Source organism: Phasianus colchicus, chromosome 18 (genome assembly GCF_987193195.1).
Source record: "Phasianus colchicus chromosome 18, bPhaCol1.hap1.1, whole genome shotgun sequence".
In the NCBI taxonomy this organism is placed as follows: Eukaryota; Metazoa; Chordata; class Aves; order Galliformes; family Phasianidae; genus Phasianus; species Phasianus colchicus.
Window position 1 is genome coordinate 6,478,971 of NC_143453.1, and position 19,049 is coordinate 6,498,019.

A 19,049-nucleotide genomic window follows, 5' to 3' on the forward strand; every position below is an offset into this window, starting at 1 on the left:
CTGGAAAATGCATTTGTGAACCCTGCCCAGGAAACCACCTTCAGAAAGGACGACCAACTCGGAGCTCCCGGCGCTCATTTATAAACGCTGCCCATTTTTGTACATTCATCTGATGGCTGAAAAAGAGATTAAGGTATTAACATAAGGAGAAAGCACAGAGTCTTTTCATCCAGTGTTTAACGTTAAGAAAACCCAAAGCTAATGGTCTTGTGCCACCTCAGAGGTCTCTGACATTTAACCATCTGAAGAAAACCTAAGCCATAAAAACGGAGGACAAAGGAAAAAAGCGGGCGACTGACATCTGCATTTGAGGGCTGAGCTGCGAGATTGCTTCTGTCAAAAGACCTACAGACAGTTTTACAGCTGCCCCTGCCTGGAAGGATGAGCTCTGAAGCTGAGCCACCACCAGCAGAAAGGCTCCTGCATGGAACACACCAAGGTGTCGTGCTGCTTCCCAGCTTGCATCTAACCAGAGCAGTTTGTCAATGCATGTTTTTCTTTGGAACATTATGGCCTGCTTCAGCTCTTACAGCTCAACCACCCCACGCCTTCACTCGCTGATTCCCCATTTGTTTTCCTCCAATCACACGCTGTGCTCAGCAGCTCCATGTTTCGCTTCTAACGATGCATCCTCCTCCAGTTGCCCAGTAGCAATTTCTCCATTCACTCCACCATTTCACCCTTTGGATATTTGTGTTACTCATGACACGAGCACGTCACCTAGCCTGGTCAACAGGGCTCTGTATTCAACCCCAAATACTCATCCCAAGCATCACTGCAGGAGGAGCTGCACTACACCAGCACCCAGCACGGGCCTCACCATTGGGCTGTCCTCCTCTGCCACAGCTTTGGTTGAGGGGTCCGTGAAGATCCCCCAGTTCCAATCCCTGCTGTGGGCTGGCTGTCCCCCAGCTCCAGCTGCCCCGGGTCCAGCCATGGCCTTGGGCACCTCCAGGGATGGAGCACCCATAACTAAGGAATGGCTTCCAGCTTTCTTTCTGACCATAGTAGGAATTCCTGTCTTAAAGATAACAAAACTGCAACGCAGCTGTACCCATTCTAAGTGAGCAATAACAATACCTCATCATTAGAGAGCATTGTTCCTCAGAAACATGACATTGCATGGAAAATTGAGGCCTGCAATGAATTACCAGCCAACATGCTATCTAGAAGCTTTATGACTACAGCAATCCCCTCCATCTCCTTATATGCTCAAGAAAGCACAGAGAGAAAAATAACCCACGAACCGAAAGTCAACAGCTCAGACACATAAACTCTTAACAATTTGGAGTGGAGAGGGGGAAAAAAGAGCAGCAGAGCCAACAACACCACGCTGACGTGGCAGCACTGAGAACATGGAGGTGATGGAGAGGGAGAAAATGCCAGGGACTTCCCAGCCAAACCGACAGACAACCAGAGCCAACAGAAAGCAGTTAGACAGGATGGGAGGACTGGTCTACCTGTCCAAAACTGCCCAGTGTCCAGCTTACTCTGCAGTGGTGAAGATGTTCTCCAAACACTGACTGTAGGTGTCCCTCCCACACTCACAGACTTTTCCATGCTCCTATCAGCACCGAGACCTGGCAGAACCAGTGTAATTACCAGGATGCTGAGATGTGAGATTCCACGTGAGAGTTATCTCAGCACTTCAAGGAGCCAACGCCAGCAACAGATGATGGTCAAGCTTTATAAAGGTTTTACAGCAGCAAGCAAAATCCAGAATGAAGGGACTGTAAGCAGGAGCAATTTGTTATTAGGAGAGACGTAGCAGAGATAAGAGTGCAACCATTTCAAGAGCCAAGATGAACAGAAGAAATGGCTTTTTTTTTTTTTTTTTTTTAAACCTGAGAGTAACCATTTTCAGCATCAATAAAGGCAGCATTCTGAATGTCCATCAGCCTGGAATTAAAGCTGTTACATCTCCAACACGAAGAGTGGAGCTGAGCAGAAAACTCTGGAGAAAAGTTGAAAACACAGCAACTTGCTCCTTACAGAGCCAGGCTTGTGCACAAATCATCCCCATCAACCACGCATCTACCATACAAAAAAAAGGATTCAAAATCAACTGTGTTTCACCTCATGCACAGCAGTCCAGTACCAACAAACTCAACATTACCTACACTCACCACATCAGAGACGTGTTGCGTATGTTTTAACACACCACAAATAATCTCTAAAGGCACTAAACACGTTGGTTAGGAAACAACATCCATTCCCATTCCTACGGTTGAAGACTAAATAAAAGAAGCTCTATGCCATTTGTGAGAGATGGTCGCAGCTGGACCTGAGTTACACATCTGCTTCCATCCACACGTCCGGATGTCTGCACTCAGTGAATCAAATCATCACAGCTATCTTAGCCTTTTACCTCAATTAAAAGCATCTTCCAGGACGAAAAAATGCATGTTCCATTTCATGCTGGGCTTCAGCCTCCCTCTTCACACACGAGCACGACACCAACACCAGACTAGATGGGGATGAACCAGGACTGGCAGCTGCGTGGTTACAAGGACGCTTCTCCCAGCCCAGACCAACCCTCAGCACTCCAAGCGCCGAGCAGAGGCTCCGATGGAATCTGCAAGCACTGCAGAAGCAAAAGGAAGCACAATTCCAATATGTTTAACAGCCGAATTAGCATAATGCTCACCATGCAGAAACTGGCCTCCCTGACCTTCGCTAAATGCTGACCTGTAGCTATGGACGAGTCTTTCCAATGGGTGAGTCAAGCACAGCTACGGGAAAAGACAAGAAAACATCCATCACCCCATCCAGTTGAATGAGAAGTCATCTCTTACAACAAAAAACCTGCCTTTTGTGAGGAATGTAAACTGCAAGTTGCCCAGTAGGAATTACAGGATAGATCCGCTCAAACATGTTTTAGAAATGCTTCAGATTCATTGCTTAAGCCAAGGCATCTATTTTCTTAAATGCTGCTGTGATTGCAGGACGGAATATGACATGGAAAAGGAAATCTCTGTGCCCATGGGGTGGTGGGGTCACCGTCCCTGGGGGTGTTCAAGGGAAGGGTGGCTGTAGTCCTTTGAGACGTGACTAGCAGGCAACACTGATGGCAGCTGGACGGTCAGACTGGGTGATCTTAGAGGTCTTTTTCAGCCTTCATGATTCTGTGATTTGTGTATGTGTACTGCGAGAACAGGATGATACATAGGTTACCATTAGGCTGCTTTAAATATTCCGAATGCAAATCACACTAATAGCCCACGTTTACAAGCGCTCTTACAGTCAGAGCGCTGTCTGACAACAAACAACAAAAACAACACTTCTTGCCAGGCCGCCAAATAAAGGAAGAAACCAGCTGAACTGCACAACTTCAGAGGAATGCCCGTCTCAGAAAGGCATCTGTGCTCGTTCTGCTCAGCGAAGAACTCCGAGTGTTCTCCCGAAAAATCAAACGCGATTACTGCGGCCAAGAATTCCAACTCTGTTTAAAACGTATCGTGGCTTTACTGGGCTGAAATGCTTTCGTTCCAGATGATGCAGCTTTGTCCAACGAAAGCCTTGTATGGCTGAGCAGCACACAAACACCCTCTCGGGTGCTGGCACAGCTCGCTCCTACCAAGAGGGACTGATCCTGCATGGCAGCCAGGCGTGAATCCAAGCTGCAGCCTGAGCTCGCTGGAAGAGAGGAGAACAGACTTCAATCCCTATGTGCCTCTTCCATATTCTAACCAGCATCACAGAAAGAAGACCTCCCTATTCCTACAGCAGGAGGAAAAGCAAAGCGTGCGCTTCGTACCGAGAGCAGAAAACAGCCACTACGAAAACATAAACACGGGGCTGATGTGTACAGCAGCATCTTGGTTTGCATCAGCAAAGCACACGCGCACACTCCTATGCTTCCACGCAACTCAGCAACACACCAAACCAAAGCATTTGAGACTCAACCCAACAGAGCTGCTTTCTTTTCCTCCCCTTTTGCTGCACCCGAGCTGCCCGCAGCAGCGCATGGCCGCTTTTAGGAGCGCTGCTAAGTGGGTCAGAGCTGCGGCGCTGCCCCGAGCCCAGGGCTGCTCTGCCTGGGAACACACTCATCTCCCACCGCCCCACGCTGAGCCTTACACTAATTCCCTGCACCCAGACAATTAGGAGCTGCACAAAGCTGGAGCTGCCCGTCCGCTGCACGATCTGCTTAAGGAAAGCATGCTCTGTATGCTCCCTGCTTAGGGAAACTTCTGGAGCGCACCCATGTCATTTTTTTTTTTTCCCTTCTCAGTGAAAACCAGGCAGATAATCCAATTGCTGCGGGTTTGGTTATCTTTTCTACTTGTTGCAGCAAGCTAACGATCATCCTGACTCATAATCATTACAAGAGCAAAAAGCTTTCAGTGCTCACACTGTTGCAAGTCCAACATTTATCTCCTTCCAGGCACGCCACAGCTTTATGCTAGCTCAGAATGGAAAGTTGGGGCAGTTAATGCTGATAAGAGGTTCTAATGAGCAGCTCTGTAATTGGCTTTCAGGAGCCCAGATTTCCCCCAGACGCCAGCGCGTGCACTCCTAGCACAGGGATGAAGAACACAAAAAGGAAATTCAGCTGCTATTTACAGCATCCCTCAGCCCCGAGCAGAGCAGCAGGAAGCATGGCAAGCCCACGCACGGCGCTGCACAGGGCACAGGTGCACCCAGGGTTCAGCAAGGGCTGCTCCCAGCGATGCTGTCAGAGCCATTAAACCAGAGCGCGTTCCAAAGGCTGAAGTTTGCTCCTGCGGGAACGCCTGGGCTGTCCCATGTGCTCCTCCAGCATAGGGAGCCCTCACTTCTTCAAGAGACGCCTGATGCAAAAGCAAGCTTTTCCTATAGGATGCCTTTGGATGATTCCGATGTAAAAACAAAACAAAACAAAACGAGAAACACACCTAAAAGATTGCAACACCCCCCAGGTTCTCGTCAGCCCTCGTGCATCAAGTGGAGAAGTGATACGGGCTGTGCTCACAGCATCGATGCAAGCCTCATGCCCGGGCTTGCAGCACAGAGCAGCTCACTGCAGCCCAGCTTTTGCAAACAGCCCACAGCACACAAGGTGAGCTGCTCCGGGAACGTCCCCTCCAAGCACTGAATAGACACAGAGCTTTCCTCCCAAAAGCTGCTTGCTGCTAGGAATCAAAGAGCCTCAGAACACAGCACCTGTGTTAAGAAATACTGTGGGAAGACTCTGAGTATCTCCCTAGCAGCAGCATCTTGGAAGTGCACCAAGCTACAAAAGTGAAAGAGACTTCCAACCAGTGTTATCCACATTCTCCAGCAGGAAAACAACCTATAGAAAGCAATAGCTTGGAAATACGGAAAGGACAGCAGCACTGAATGGAAGTCAAACACTTAAATCCTGCGTTTAGTCATTCATGTGCACACGCACCCCTTCTGCTAGGCAGGGCTTTATAAAACCAGGCAGCGTGACAAAGCCACTGCCAAAGGAAACGTCCGCAGGCCAGCAAGTAATACAGCTACCAGCTTCAGAGCACGGATGGGACGCTCCCTTACTGCTCCAGAGCAACTCATGGGCATCAGGGAAACAACACAGACCTGCACCAGTTTCATTCTGATGGCAGTGGGAAAAGCTGCCAGGAGAGAGAGCTCTGTGAGCACAGCTCCAGCACAGACAGATCCCGAGGAGAGGACGAGGCAGCGCACAGCAATGCATTCTCACCACGGAGAAAGCTCATTTTTTACTCTGCAGTCACCAAGCCCGTGTGAAAAGGAAGGGAGGTGCCAAGGTCGGCTGCAAAGAGAGCCAGGGACACAAGCAAGGACCGAGCAGAGCCTGGCACAACTGTGTGCGTGCCAACATCCCTGCACCCAGGACCGACTCACAGCTGCTGCACCCCTTTGGGACTGCTCAGAACGCCGTGCTCCGTGCTGCTGGCAGCCTGCAGACACAGCGGGTTCACGTCCAGGGACCCAGCGCTGCACGTGGCGTGGAAAAGAAGAAAGCAAAAGGAACATTGTTGCTGCCCACAGCTTGCAATGCAGCAACAGACAAAGGGAACCGAGTGCTTAACTATCAGCCCTCAAAGCTCCCCCAGCACGCTGATACCAGGCAGGAACCAACGGAGTGCTTTGGCCGCACAGGAATTCCAACCTCACACCAGGAACCAGCGTGGAAAACGGTGTGAAAGGGAAAATACTGAGGCTTACAGGTGAATCCCCAACAAAGCACGCACCCGTCACAGTGAACGGTGGGCTGCATCAATTTAAGCAGCTGCTGGCCTCCTTAATGGCTCTGAAGCAGAAAGGCTCAGTAGATCTACTTGCTAATGCATCTTCTTGGCTGTTTTTACACGAAAAACCACCAGACGCAGTGAGGAAAACCCTACAAAAGATGGCGAGGAAAAAAGTTTATACATTCTTGAAAGCTTTTTTGGACGATCCCCGGCTGAAGCTGCCTGCCAACTTCATCAGCGTTGCCGCCGCACGCTGCCCGTTTCCCTACCACGCCCTACAATGTCACCAAACCATAACAAGATTTTCGTGCCGCTGCTACAACCGAGAGCCGCAATGCCTTCCAACGACGTGGAAACACCGCCGGCACTCCCTAAGGCCAAAGAGCCGAACAACCCCGCGGTTACCCTGGAAACACACTTTACCTCTTCCGCCCGCCAGGAGAATCGCCCACCATTTGCCATATAATGGGATAAAGCAGCACTGCGCCGTGCGACCCCGCGGGCAGAGCTCAGCCCCGAGCCGCCCCCCGCCGCCCCCCGTGACCCCCGGCCCGCACTCACCCGGCTCCGGCCGCCCCGGGAAAGTTGCCAACCAAGTCTGAACGAGGCTCGGCCCACGCACGGCCTGCCCGACGGATACCCGGGCACGGCCGGACACCCCCACCCAGCCGGGGGCGGGGACGGGGGCGGAGCGGGGCCGCCCCCCGCGCCGCTCGGCCCGAGGGGGCTGCTCGGAGCGGCGGGAGTGCCGCGCGGGGCGGGGCGGGAGGCGGGGGAGGGCTGCGCCCGTCTGGCCCCGTCGCGTCCCGGTGCTGCGGCGCCCCGTCCCGTCCCGTCCCGTCCCGTCCCGTCCCCCCGCCCGGCGCCAGCACCGGCGCGCGCAGCCCGGCCCGGCCCCGCGGGAAGCGCCGCTGTTGCTACGGCGACCGCGCGGAGCCGCCGGGGTGGGCGGGGCTTCGCTTCTCCCTCCTCATTGGGCGATTGCTCGCGGGACGCCCCGCCCCCATTCCACCTGCACCCGGTGGTCCGGGCGCGGCGCCGGCTGTGGGTTCGAGTCCCGGCCGCGCCCCGAGTGCAGCGCGGCCCAGCGCTCAGCCTGGGGGTGGGTCTCCTTATTTGCCCCCAGCCTGAGGACGAGCTGTGTCCCTCACACTAAGCAGCGTTTGCCCTCACACCGAGGCGCAGTTCTCCTCCGTTGAAGTGTTTTCTCCTGCAGAGCCGTTGATGCCGATGTGCCCCCATAGCCGTGCTGCTTTCCCTGGTGCCAGGAGCTGCAGCTCCGTGGGACGCACGACTGCAAAGCTGCACCGAGACTGCTTTATCCCTCCACGACCCCTCCCGTGCTGTCCGAGGGCAGCGATTTCCTTGGGCCACCTCAGCGGCCGTGGCTGTGCTGAGCAGGGATGGGCCAGGCAAGGCCCAGCAGCCAAAGCTCCAGCCCTGCAGGAGCTGCGTGAATGCAGAGCTCCGCACCCCATCCCTTCCCCACGGCAGTGCTCACAGAGGGGGTTCTGCTCCTCACCCTTTCAAAGTGGGTTCCTTTAGGAACCTCTGCTCCAGCACAGGGGGCTTCAGAAAGCAATGTGAAACACTGAGATAGCCCTATGGGTTATTGAGGAGCCGGCATCGCCCTCTGCAAGCACCCACACGCCACAGCACTGCTGGAGACGAGCCGGCCACACCAGGCCCTGGGGCTGCATAGAAATGGGCGACTTCAAGGGGAGCAGACACCTTCCCATGGAGCTGCTGCCTCCTTTCCCACCATGAGGAGGAACCTCAGCGCGCCCATGGAGCCGGGAGCTGAACTACAAAGCAGCCACAGCACTCCCTGTGCTTCGTGTCCCAGCAGGCCGGGCTGCACCTGCGGGATGCAGAGCTGCAGTGGGAGCACACAGCGCTCCCCAGCAGCCCCTGGTGGGGCCGTGTCCAACCCTCACACAGCCTGGGGACAGCCCTATGGGAGCAGTGTGGGTCTGGTATGGAGAAGAGCCCACAAGACCCGCAGGGCTGCTGGTAAAAGCTGTGTTCCCCAGCACTGCTTTGCAACTAGCTGATCTTTAAGGTTGCCTCCAACCTAAGCCATTCTATGAGCTGATGCTCCCTCCCCGCCTCCAGCCTCTCCCAGCTCTTCTCTCTATGCGTTTATCAGCAGTATTCGGAGTTAACCGCAATCTAGGGGCAGAGTTAAATGCAGGGCCCTGCTCTGTCACCCCATGTACATAAATTAGAGCTGTAATTCCACACTGTGGTGTGGATGGCGATAGCAGACACTGCCGGACCCAATGCTTGCAGATGTTTGAGCTTTGGACCTTTGGTTTATGTTTTTGCCTGTACTGTCAGTGCAATGATAAGCGAGCAGTGTACAGTGAAGGAGTGCACATACTTGGGAGAAATGACAGGCCTGGAGAAGCTGTCATCTCTGTAACACTAACACTCTCTGCCATAGCACTAACAGAAGGCTCTGCCAGGCAGATTTGCTGGCTCACAGCAGCTCGGCTCATTCCCAGGTGGGCAATACCTCTGCTGCTCCTCTCTACAGCACAGTTACCTCCCAGGGTATGAAAAGCTGCATGGAACAGCGAATGGCAGAGAGCATGACATGCAGCAGCAGGGCTGCTCTAGCACTCTGCATCCTCTCACGCAGTCTGTCAGAGCCCTGCAGTGGAGAAATGAGTTAACTGCACATATCGTGTGCAGTGAGTGCCAGACCACTGCGTCCTGCATGCAGGGGTCATGAAACAGCAGTAAATCGAAGTGACACTGCATGACAGCAGCTTGCTCCTGTCACCTCCACATGCTGCAGGTCCTCGCCAGTCCCATGATGCGGCTGCAAGGAGCAAGGGCACCATCCCTCCCTGCCCCAGTTACCCTTCCATTCTGCAGGCATTGAAAACACTTCTGCTGGGTCTGGGAACAAGCACTACAGGATGCCTACAGCACTTCAGAGTGCAGCCCTATAGGCCCCTGCTGTCACCACCCTCAACACCCCAAATGCTTCCTCAGGAAAGCAGAATTTGGGCTGCCAGGCCTGCCTGATCCTGCAGTTGTAGGCAGCCACAGCCAGAAATCCTTGACAGAAAAACAAGGATAATCAAGCATTTAATTTGTGTGCATAATGCTCTTCTAGTCAGAAAGAGTTGTTGGAGGTCACCCCATCACTGAGGTTTTATTGCATCAGAGCCATAGCACAGCTGGTGCAGATTTTGCATTGGTACAAGCCTTCAGCACTGCAGGGCCTGGGAGGCTGAGCAGCTCCATCCCAGCCTGCTGTCTGCACACAGAATGGGGTCTGTGCTGGAAGGACGGGAAGCAGAGTTCCTGGGAGTTGGCCTTTGTTTTCCCAGGAAGGAGAGTGACTCAGAGCTCAGCCCGAGCTGCTGTACAGCAGCCAACAACAGCACACTGCTCATCAAAGTGATAAAGGCGAGTATCTCGGTGCCTTTTGCTCAACAAATAAAGGCTCAAATAAACCTCTCTACCCCAGGGCTGACCCAGGCAGCAGCTCCAAAAGCAGCTCTGAGCCTCGTCCCCTTTTGTTCCTGCCCCTACAGCCTGGAATGCTGCTCCGGGGCTGCTGCTCCCCTGCAGCTTTTGGGAGGAAGCATCCAAAATTAAAAACTAATGGCATTCACTTATAGGATCGCTTACTCTCCTCCATCTGAGCAATGTGGGGTTTGCCTCTCCCTCCTCTCGATGCACGCAGAGCATGTTTGCACACCGAGGACCTGGTCTCTGGTGATCAGATTGCTAATTAATATCAGGTAATTAACACATTCACAAGGACTGGTGGAATCTCACCCTGACGGTTTCCAAACTGTGCCTGTCTGGGGAGCGTCTTCGTCAGCCTTTGAAGTTCTTCGCTGTGAGTTCTGCAATCAATTAAGCCTGCACTGAAAACTGGTGCTGTGCCATTAGAGCAAACATGCCCCAAGAAGCAAACATATTAAGGATTAATTAAATACCAGGTTTTATTTAATTAAGCCTCTTCTCATAAGTATGTAAAAGCAGGAATCTGGAGCGAGCACCTGATCTTGCCTTCTCCTCTATCCCATTTTTAGAAGTGTGTTTAGACTTGGTTGGCTCTGCTTGAGACACTCAATCAGGCTGATACAAACCTATTTTGTCACTCTGTGTCTGAGCACAACGCCGTGGGGGTGCTGGGGGGCACTGAATGCCTGCAGTACCCCCTCACCTGCAGCAGGAAGGCACTACAACTGCTGTGCTGCCCACCCAGCTGCCCCCTCCCCACCTTCAGATGGGGAATGGGGATGGGCTCACGAGCACAAAGGACAGCCCGGGCTCAGCAATTGGAAAATATATCAACCATAGAGAATAGAGCTTTAATTTTTCTTTCTGAACAACAATAAAGAACAGTTTACATTACAAAAAAAAAAAAAAAGCATGAATAAAATAATATAAAACAGATATTATACCACAGTGTAGAGTTTAAATCATCTAAGAACATTAGCAGCACTTCTACAAATATATTAAAAGCTATAGTGCTCGTTAACCTCAGATAGAGCAACTCCCAGAGACCAAAATGGCATCCAACATGGAAAAGCAGCAATCAGTGCAGGGCAACACGAAGTCTGACACTGGCACACCACTTCCATTCAGACATTCACACTCCAGGGGTCCCAGCACGAGGGAGGTGACAACTATGGGCCCAAGGTGTCACCCAGGTGGGTTTTCCCCTTCCTGGGAGTTTCCCTGTTCAGCATTTTCCCATTCCTACACAACATACCGTCCCCATGCAGGGGCTCTGTGCCCCCAGCCCCTCTCAGACCCACAGGCACAGCTCTGCCTGTCCCTGCTCAGTCCCCATGTGCAAAATCAGTTTTTAAAAGGAAGTTATTAAAGGGTTGAACTGGACTTTAAGGTGAAATATGCTTATCGTTCATCTAAAATTAGAGCACACTGAAAGAACAAGACAGCTATTCCAACAGGGTTTCCAAGGTTCAGCCACAGCTTAGAACAAACCCAAGCACCCCAAGCTGTGGGAAGCTGCAGTTCCCAAACAATTTCAGCTTTGACCCACTGTGCTATAAACATAAACCTGGTGAGTGAAATGGTGGACCATGGGGACGTCAGGTGTCCCCATCGAAACTGTGTGCAAACAGCAAGGACAGTGACCTTGAGCAAGGATACCTGAGTGCCCAAAACAGCACATGGCACTAAGTGGCACTTCATCAGCTTGAGGATATCTGAACATCTTTACAATAGAGCTCTGAAATCAGGTTCTGGTGGGACTTACAGTACATCCACCTTGCCAGAAATTGTCGCTCCATCTGCAGATTGTGCTCTTCCACCACCACTTGGTGCTCATGCAACACCAGGATGCCAAACAATAACGTGCCCAGAACTGCTTGGGATCAGTGAAAATTCCCAAACGAAGAGAAAACATTGGACAAGTGTTATGATGAAACCATCGTGTGCACGTGGAGCAGGAGGTTCTGCCATAGGCAGAACAGTGGGAACTGCAGCACTGAGCCTGGGACTGTTGCTCCCACTGCAGAGAAATGGGGGAAGAAAGGAGAACTGGCCATCCAGCTGCTTAACCATGAGTAAAGTAAGAAAGAAGAAAGAATATCTCATTCTGTGACCTTGCTCCTGGTCACCTGTATGGGATTTAGGGATGGGAAAAGCACTGCTGATCTTCACGCTCCGGGTACAGTGAGGGCTGTGGGTGGGAGTGTTCAGGGACATCGTGCATGGGAGCAGAACAGGGAGGCAGCAGGATGCTCCCAGGCAAAAATCTCTCTCAATCCTCATGGAAAATGTCAGCAGCAAAGCGACTCACACACCCAACACAGCAAAACTCCTCTAAAAATCACTCACTTAAGAACAAAGACGACTCACATAGCATTCACATCAGCAACACTGAAAGAGATGGGTACTAAGAGTTATTTAGCAGCCGAAACACTCAGGTGCAGGAAAGCAGGCCAGGATCCAAACGCTGCACTTAAATGCACCAGGATCACCTGGGAGCTGAGCTCCAGCAGCAGGCAATGCAACCTGCATCACTGCAGCTGCTCAGAGCTGGGGAGCACAAGGCCAGCCCTCAGCTTTTCAGCCATCGCATGGGGTGAACTGCAGCTCAGGGTGCTGCTGGGATGGAGAATTCCTCACCCGAGGAGCCGGACAGGATGACTGTATAAGGGCAGGCATCCCTGCAGCAGGCTGCTCCCCTCTCAGCTGCAAAGGAGAGTGATTTTAGTAGCAATTGACACAGAACCTGGCTGGCTGTATTCTTTGGACTATCCAGCTGCTCTGCAACTCACAGCAGAGCCCAGCTCTGCGTTGTGCACTCACGTTAACCCAGGGCAGACATAGCCCTGCACAGCTCTACCCACGTGAGTTGGAACAGAGCTTCCCTCCATTTTCCTTCTTATGCACAGTTGGAAAAGCAGAGCTAAACTCAAGCCAAGGTGAGGGGACAGCAGTGCCTCTGCATACACCAGCACAGGGATGGGGGTGTAGTATGGGACAACTGCAAGGAGACCACACAGTTCTTTGAAGCAACACATCTCTTCTCCCTTCTCAAAAAATAACCCACTTAGTTCATATATTTTCTCTCTATACCATATATATATATATATATTATATATAGACACTATTCTCTGGTAAACATTTACAAGATATGTTAGCAACACTGAAAAGATATATCTCCATTTGCATCACAACGCACACTCACACACTTCAGTGCACACAGACACACAGGAATGTACAATCAATAAATACTTTTCTTCCCCATAAGTTATTCAAAAAAAAAAAAAAAAAAAAACCAAAAAGAGTGGCCCAAAGACTCTCTGTTCACACAGACAGCAAATATTGTGCAGAACTTCTTGGCTGTTTTTGTTTGAAAACCAAGAAAGGAAAAACCAGAAGCATGAAGGATAAAGTGTCAGCGATGCTGCTTGTCAGGACTATGTTAAGTCACATAGTGGCTCCTGTCCTTTGGAGGGGATGGGGTAGAGCACTCCCTTCCCCTTTGGAAGTGGCCATGCAGGCGGACGCTGATCTATCCCAAGACCCAGAGAGAAGAGGAACAATCTGGGAGGGGCACAGGCATCCAGCTCTGCTCTATGCAAAGGTGAGAGACTGGCATGGAAACCTGCAGCTGCTCTCTTCCTCCTGCAGATTTTGGTGCAACCTCTGCATCCCAGCACTGCAGGATGGCTGTGGCTGATTTGCTCACACTGCAAACTCCTTCACCGCAGAACTTTCCTGAAGCAAGTTTTCTCTCTGCAGCTGTCTGCCTGTCCTTTTTCTGCAAGCAACATCTAACACGTGCCATCAGTCATTACAGAGCACAGTCGGCACAGACAGACATTCCACAGAAGAAGGGAAGGGCCCTTTTTCCCTTCTGGCGAGCAGCACTCCAGCATCAGCAGAAGAGCAGGGCCCTGTTGCACAGAGGGGCGGAGGGCAGAACGCACACATCACATGGAGGGAGCACACATTTCTGCAGCAAGACTCGAGAGAAACTCCCTTACAGAGAGCTCCAGCCCAGCATCTCCCCTGCATTCCAGACAGCCCTCTGTGGCCATGGCAAAGCCTTCCCTGGCTGAGCCAGACCTTCCCATCACCAACACCTCTTTTTTTTTTTTTTTTTTTTTTTACCTGAGTTGAGAAATGAATCCAAATCCACACCATAGCCATTGCACGACACAGACCTCAGCCCCATGCTGGCAGTGCTACAGAGGCACTTCATGCAATGTGCTCCAGGGCTGCGATGCTGGAGAGCCACTGCAGGAAAGGTGGCTGCAGTGCATCTTCCAAAAGCAAAGACCACTCAGAGACGTTGGGTTAAAGCAGCCCACCACGACCAAACTGGAGACCTTCAATGGGCTCAGGGGGCTTTCTGAGCAGCCCCATAAGCACACAGAAACCTGCAGGCACCAGAGGGACCATATGCACCGTTCAGCTGTAAGCAGCCACTCTTTCAGCTAACAGAGGAAGAAACAGGCACCTTCAGAGGGAAAGCCAGGACAGCCACTAGGTCAGGAGCTCCCACTCGCCTTCCAAAGAGCTCTCCCCTAATGTGGGTTGCAGAAGGACAGGCAGGAGAGCAGACCCCTAACACGAGCAGCTAGAATAAGGCAGGTACAAAAACCCGGTGTCTGGAGATCCCAGACAGGGCCAGGACCAGATCTTGGTGTTCAGAGGCTGAATTTTGAAAGAGAAACCCAATGCTGAATTTGGAGCTCTTCCAAAAATCCATCTGCAGACAAAACCCTTGTGTGCTCAGATACCGTAGTAACAAACAATGTAAAAATCCAAGGGAGAGAACAGAGCCCTAAAAATACTAAAAGGGGTGCTATGCATCAAGGGACGAGATCAAAAGAGGAGGAATTTCTGTGATCGAAGTCCCCCTCTGCTACTGGCAGAACCTCAGATGTTAGTAAGAAACTGAGTGCTGGCAGCATCCCTGTCTTGCCCAGGCTCGCAGGGCTGGCTGCATTCCCCACACCATGGGCAATGGCCGTGGAAGGAAGCAGCTTTATTTCCTCGAAACAAAGGCTGCAGAGCCTGGGTTGGCCCCCAGCAGGTCTGGCAGCCCTGCTCTCCCAGACCCCCAGCGCTGACCTGGGATGCTGGCAACTGCTTCTGCAGTTGGGGTGGTAACCAAGTGCTGCACCTTTACTGCAGCAGGGCCAGGAAGCGGCTGCCTGGCCCTACCTCCAAAACAAGTCTTCAGCAATGCAACACAATTGTACAGATCTTTGGTTAAGTCACTGGAGAACGATGTGCAGATCTGGACCGCAGCCCCCGGCCCTAACGCTGAGCACAGCACTTGCAGAGCTGCCAGTTCAGACAGCAGCGTGTGTCCAACTACCTCACTTCCACAGGTGTGGCACATCAAGAAAAAGGGAGAGGAAGCATTGGAGGGGAGTCCCAGCTCTCTGTCTGGATGCCTCGTCTTCCCCAGGTCCTTCACTTGTTCTCGATCAGAGTCTGCACTTTGTACACAAGGTCTCGAGCCAGCTTCAAGATCTGCTTGGTGTTGTGCCGCTCGGCCATTTCTGGAACACAGACAGAAGGAACCCACATACAGGCTACACCCGAGCTGCCCAGCAATTTGAGGAGCTCCCCCAGGTCCTCTTCTGCCCCACAGCCAAGCTCCAGGCAGCAGCTGTGAATTCACAGCCAAGTCCCCTTGTGGACTCCTGACTCTGAAGGGCTATTGTTAAGGAGCTCACCTCACTGTGAGCCTGCAGGAAGCACAACCTATGCTCACAGCTGCCTTCAAGCACAGGTAATATAGGCTGTGGCCAAGGACGGCTCCCCAGGCATCGTTTGAACCCCTCAGAAGCAAGAGATCCCTTTACCACCATGTTCCAAATATCAGCATCACACAACATACACTGTTCTTTTTCAACAGCACAGTCAGGACATGACTGTCTACAGTCAGCCAGACGTGTTGCCTACATCTGAGCAGCTGCCACAAATTCAGCCCAGCAGAATACAAACCATACCATTGAAAAACTTGATGATGTCTGTAAAATCCATGTTGTTCTCCAAGATGATGTCCCGGTACATTTCCACCAAAGCCAGGGCTATGAAGAGCACATAGTGTGCAGAGGAAACGTGTGCAGCTGCCCAGATGGTCTCCCAGACGGCGAACACATCATCATACACCAGCTCTGTAAGGAGAGGAAAAGCCCAACGGTCACACATCAGCCACAGCCTTCCATCAGCCTGACTCACAGCAGCATTCACTGGGGAAGATGTGCCAGTGGTTTCTTCCCACAACAACCTGTTCCAAAGAACAAGTCAGTCATCTGCAGACAAACATTCCGGCCTGCAGCAGGTGGGATAGACTGCAGGACATAAACCTGCTGGAGGCTCACCAGTGGCTCTGGAGCAACAGGTTCTGATCTAGACAGAAAAGTCAGCCACAATCCTAGCAGAGAGAAGCAAAGCAGGAACACGTGGCAAACCCTGCTTTCAACCTTCCTTCACTGGTCTCAGCTGTCCCTCTCCCTGCACACACCTCTCTTGAAGTCCAGGAGAAACCATCGGTAGCAGAAGTAGAAATGGGTGTAATCACCATTCTGGTGCATCAGCTCAAAGAGCTCAGAGTCCAGAATCTGCCAAGAAAAGCCAAAGGAAATCCATCAGTACACACCAGAGACACCAGCGTTCCTCTCCCTGCTCCCATTGCTCTCCTCCCATATCTTTGTTTCACACCTTCACCCTCCTTTGCAGCCCTGGCACAGGTTATTCCCAGGCTCTCCTTACAGCCCCCCGCTCCTCTCCTGCTCCCCACAGCAGCCCCTTCTCAGCCCCCATCCCAAGAACAGAAGAGGCTGTCGAACCCAAGCCAGGACCACCTTACCTGGATCAGGGATCTCATGTTGGCAAAGTGAGTGTCCATGGCTCCGCCGTGGGGGAAATTCTGATTCATCCTTTTCATGAGCTCAGTGAAACAGCTGAAAGCCAGGGCCTCTGCACAGGGAGGAGAGATGGTCACTGTTCCCATACACGTCACCACAGCTGCCCCATGCAGGGAAAGGAGCATCACTCCCACTCCACACGCACAGAGCCAGGAAGGCACAGCAGGGGTAACCCAGCAGACTCTCTCACACCCCCACCACAGTGCTGGGGAGGGGGCAGAGCCCTCCACTCACCATCATCCAGGATAACCAGGAGAGGAGCCAGCAGGTCACACATCCCCTGCACGTAGCCAATCTCAATGTGCTGCCAGATGTAGCTGGGAGAGAGAAGGAAAGGCAGCATCAGCCCCTGTCCCACACACCAGTGCCACTGCCTGCTGGCATGTGCCCTGCCTTCGTTCTTCACATGCTGGCATGCTCTGCAAGCTGCCACCAGCCCATGGGCGCGGGCAGTTGGGGCATATCAGACATGTTTGTTCCATTACACCCATGCTCTGCTCCCCTGCAGCTGGCCTGTAAATGATTAAGTTCCCGTGGTGACTTTCAGGGAAGTCATGCATGGTACAGCACTAGATCGACACCATGCAAAGACTGCTGCATGGGGATGGGTGCAGGGAAAAGTGAAAGCAGAAAGCACAGCAAGGCGCAGTGCCTGGGCAAAGGGCAGAGTTTGTGCACTTATCTCCCATTCTCACCCTGCCCCTTGATTCATCCCCTTGGCTGGGGGAACGCCAAAGGGACACTGCCTGCTCTGCTTCCCTGGGCCGAGCATCCCAGGAAGCAATCAGCCCTGCAGAGATATCTTCCCATATTTGGTAGCAAGACAAAATGTGTTCAGAAAGGATTCCGATCCACTGCTGGCACAGAGAAACAATCCTTTCCACCCTGCCCCCTAGTCTTCCAAATCCTGCTGCATCGCAGGTCTCATCTCAACAGAGATCTCCAGCTCTGGCTGCCAGATAAAGCGACAGCTCTAATGAAACAGCAGCTTCTCCTCATATTTGCAATATGAGTAATGATGTTTTAGCCTCCACTGCCCCTGCAGCAGTCACAGCAGCTGAGCTGGAGCTGCTCTGAGTCGGTGAATGTCACACAGCAACCTCTTAGTCACGGGGATAAGCAAAGAGAATCAGAAACACACCCAGGTACTCCTGTCTCCTTGCGTAGGCATGAACCACTGTGTTGTTTCAGGTACTCCTCATTAGCACCAGAGTTTTGTGGGCTGATCCTCATGCTTAATTTTCCAGGTTCATCCCCCACAGCAGGCGGGCTGCACTGCATTCAGTGGACCCCAGGGAGCCCTCAGTTTGGCCCAGGCTGTGCTCACAGCCTGCCCAGCACCCCACATGGCCTGGCCCACACCCCAACCCCGCTCCCACCTGCACATGATGTTGCGGAGCTTCTCCAGGTTGCTGGGGGTGAAGTACCAGTAGTTGCGGTCGCACCGCTGCACGTCCTTCTCGATGCGATGCAGGTTCACTGTGTACATGTCCAGCAGCTCCGGCTGCCAAAACAGTGCCAAAATTGATTTGTTTCCAAAGAAGAAACAACAGAAGGTGTAAATGCAAAGGAGCAAGGTGGCAGGTTGGGGCAGAAGCTGGACAGCCCCTGTGCACACAGCTGCTGGATTAGCACGGGGCAATCGCAGGTAAATGGTGTGAGGCTCGTAAGGAAAGCCAGCAGTGACCAATACTTACAGAGTAGGTGACACCAGTTGAGGAGACGGGAGATGCTTCGCTGTTGGCCAGATCAGCCACAGCCAGCGAGTCCAGCTGTGGGTACAAGCTCTCCATCTCTGGCTCCTCAGAGAGGTTATCCTCACTCTCCACCAAGCTTTGCTTTTCAGCTTCGCTGTCTGCCCAGCTCTCCACCACTGTCAGTGCCACAGCATCACAACCACGCAGGACCACTGCCGAGCTCTCAGCCACAGAAATGAAGTCCATGCCTCCACCAGTGGGAAATTCGCCTTCCAGGCTGTCCTGGCCCTGCAGCTTTTCCTCCTGCAGGGCTCCATCCAGATCCTGCGGAGCCGGCTCTGAACCGCCTGCCCTCCCCTGTGAGCTGGCTGAGGACTTGGTGGTTTCCAGAGCGCTGTCCTCATTGCTGAAGCTGCGCTCCGAGAAGCCCGAAGTGATGGAGAAGTTCTGGGAAGAGGGGTGGCCCGAATCAGGGGAACACGTGCCGTTGGGGACGGTCCCATTGGGGATCTTGCTTTGTTTGCCATCTTCGAGCTGAGTGTCTGCTTCCGTCTGCTCCACCTCATCAACTGACTCAAACACCTGCATGGAGGAATTCCTGGGCACAGGGATGGGACAACCCCCCTGGAGATGTCCTCATCCTCAGGCTCCCTGTTTGCCCTTGGCAGGTCAGCGTTTGCCTTTGCACAACCCAGACCCTCAACTCCCCGCTCCCAAGAACTACACTTTACTCAGTGCAATCTATAGGGCAGAACGTCATTTAAACCAACTGA

The 19,049-nt window shown here is 52.5% G+C and overlaps 2 protein-coding genes across 6 annotated transcripts in view; both read right to left on the reverse strand.

The window, feature by feature from the left end:
• The window catches only part of KIAA1671 (KIAA1671 ortholog), a 47,098-nt gene extending 40,177 nt beyond the window's left edge, over positions 1-6,921 (reverse strand). The window contains exons 1-2 of one of the 2 annotated variants that reach the window (XM_090152470.1): positions 6,741-6,921; positions 6,180-6,328 (exon numbers count right to left, since the gene is read on the reverse strand). The gene's annotated coding sequence lies outside the window, so the exon portion shown is untranslated. The remainder of the gene's footprint in view (positions 1-6,179; positions 6,329-6,740) is intronic. The other variant, XM_031592416.2, reaches the window with a different exon arrangement.
• Positions 6,922-10,585: 3,664 nt separating this feature from the next.
• The window catches only part of SGSM1 (small G protein signaling modulator 1), a 28,831-nt gene continuing 20,367 nt past the window's right edge, over positions 10,586-19,049 (reverse strand). For all 4 annotated transcript variants that reach the window (XM_090152710.1, XM_090152709.1, XM_090152712.1 and 1 more), the window contains 7 exons: positions 18,277-18,858; positions 17,959-18,083; positions 16,814-16,896; positions 16,522-16,631; positions 16,177-16,273; positions 15,659-15,826; positions 10,586-15,205 (listed from right to left, as the gene is read on the reverse strand). In XM_090152710.1, the coding sequence (XP_090008836.1) occupies positions 15,117-15,205; positions 15,659-15,826; positions 16,177-16,273; positions 16,522-16,631; positions 16,814-16,896; positions 17,959-18,083; positions 18,277-18,858 (1,254 nt within the window). In that variant the 3' untranslated portion in view covers positions 10,586-15,116. The remainder of the gene's footprint in view (positions 15,206-15,658; positions 15,827-16,176; positions 16,274-16,521; positions 16,632-16,813; positions 16,897-17,958; positions 18,084-18,276; positions 18,859-19,049) is intronic.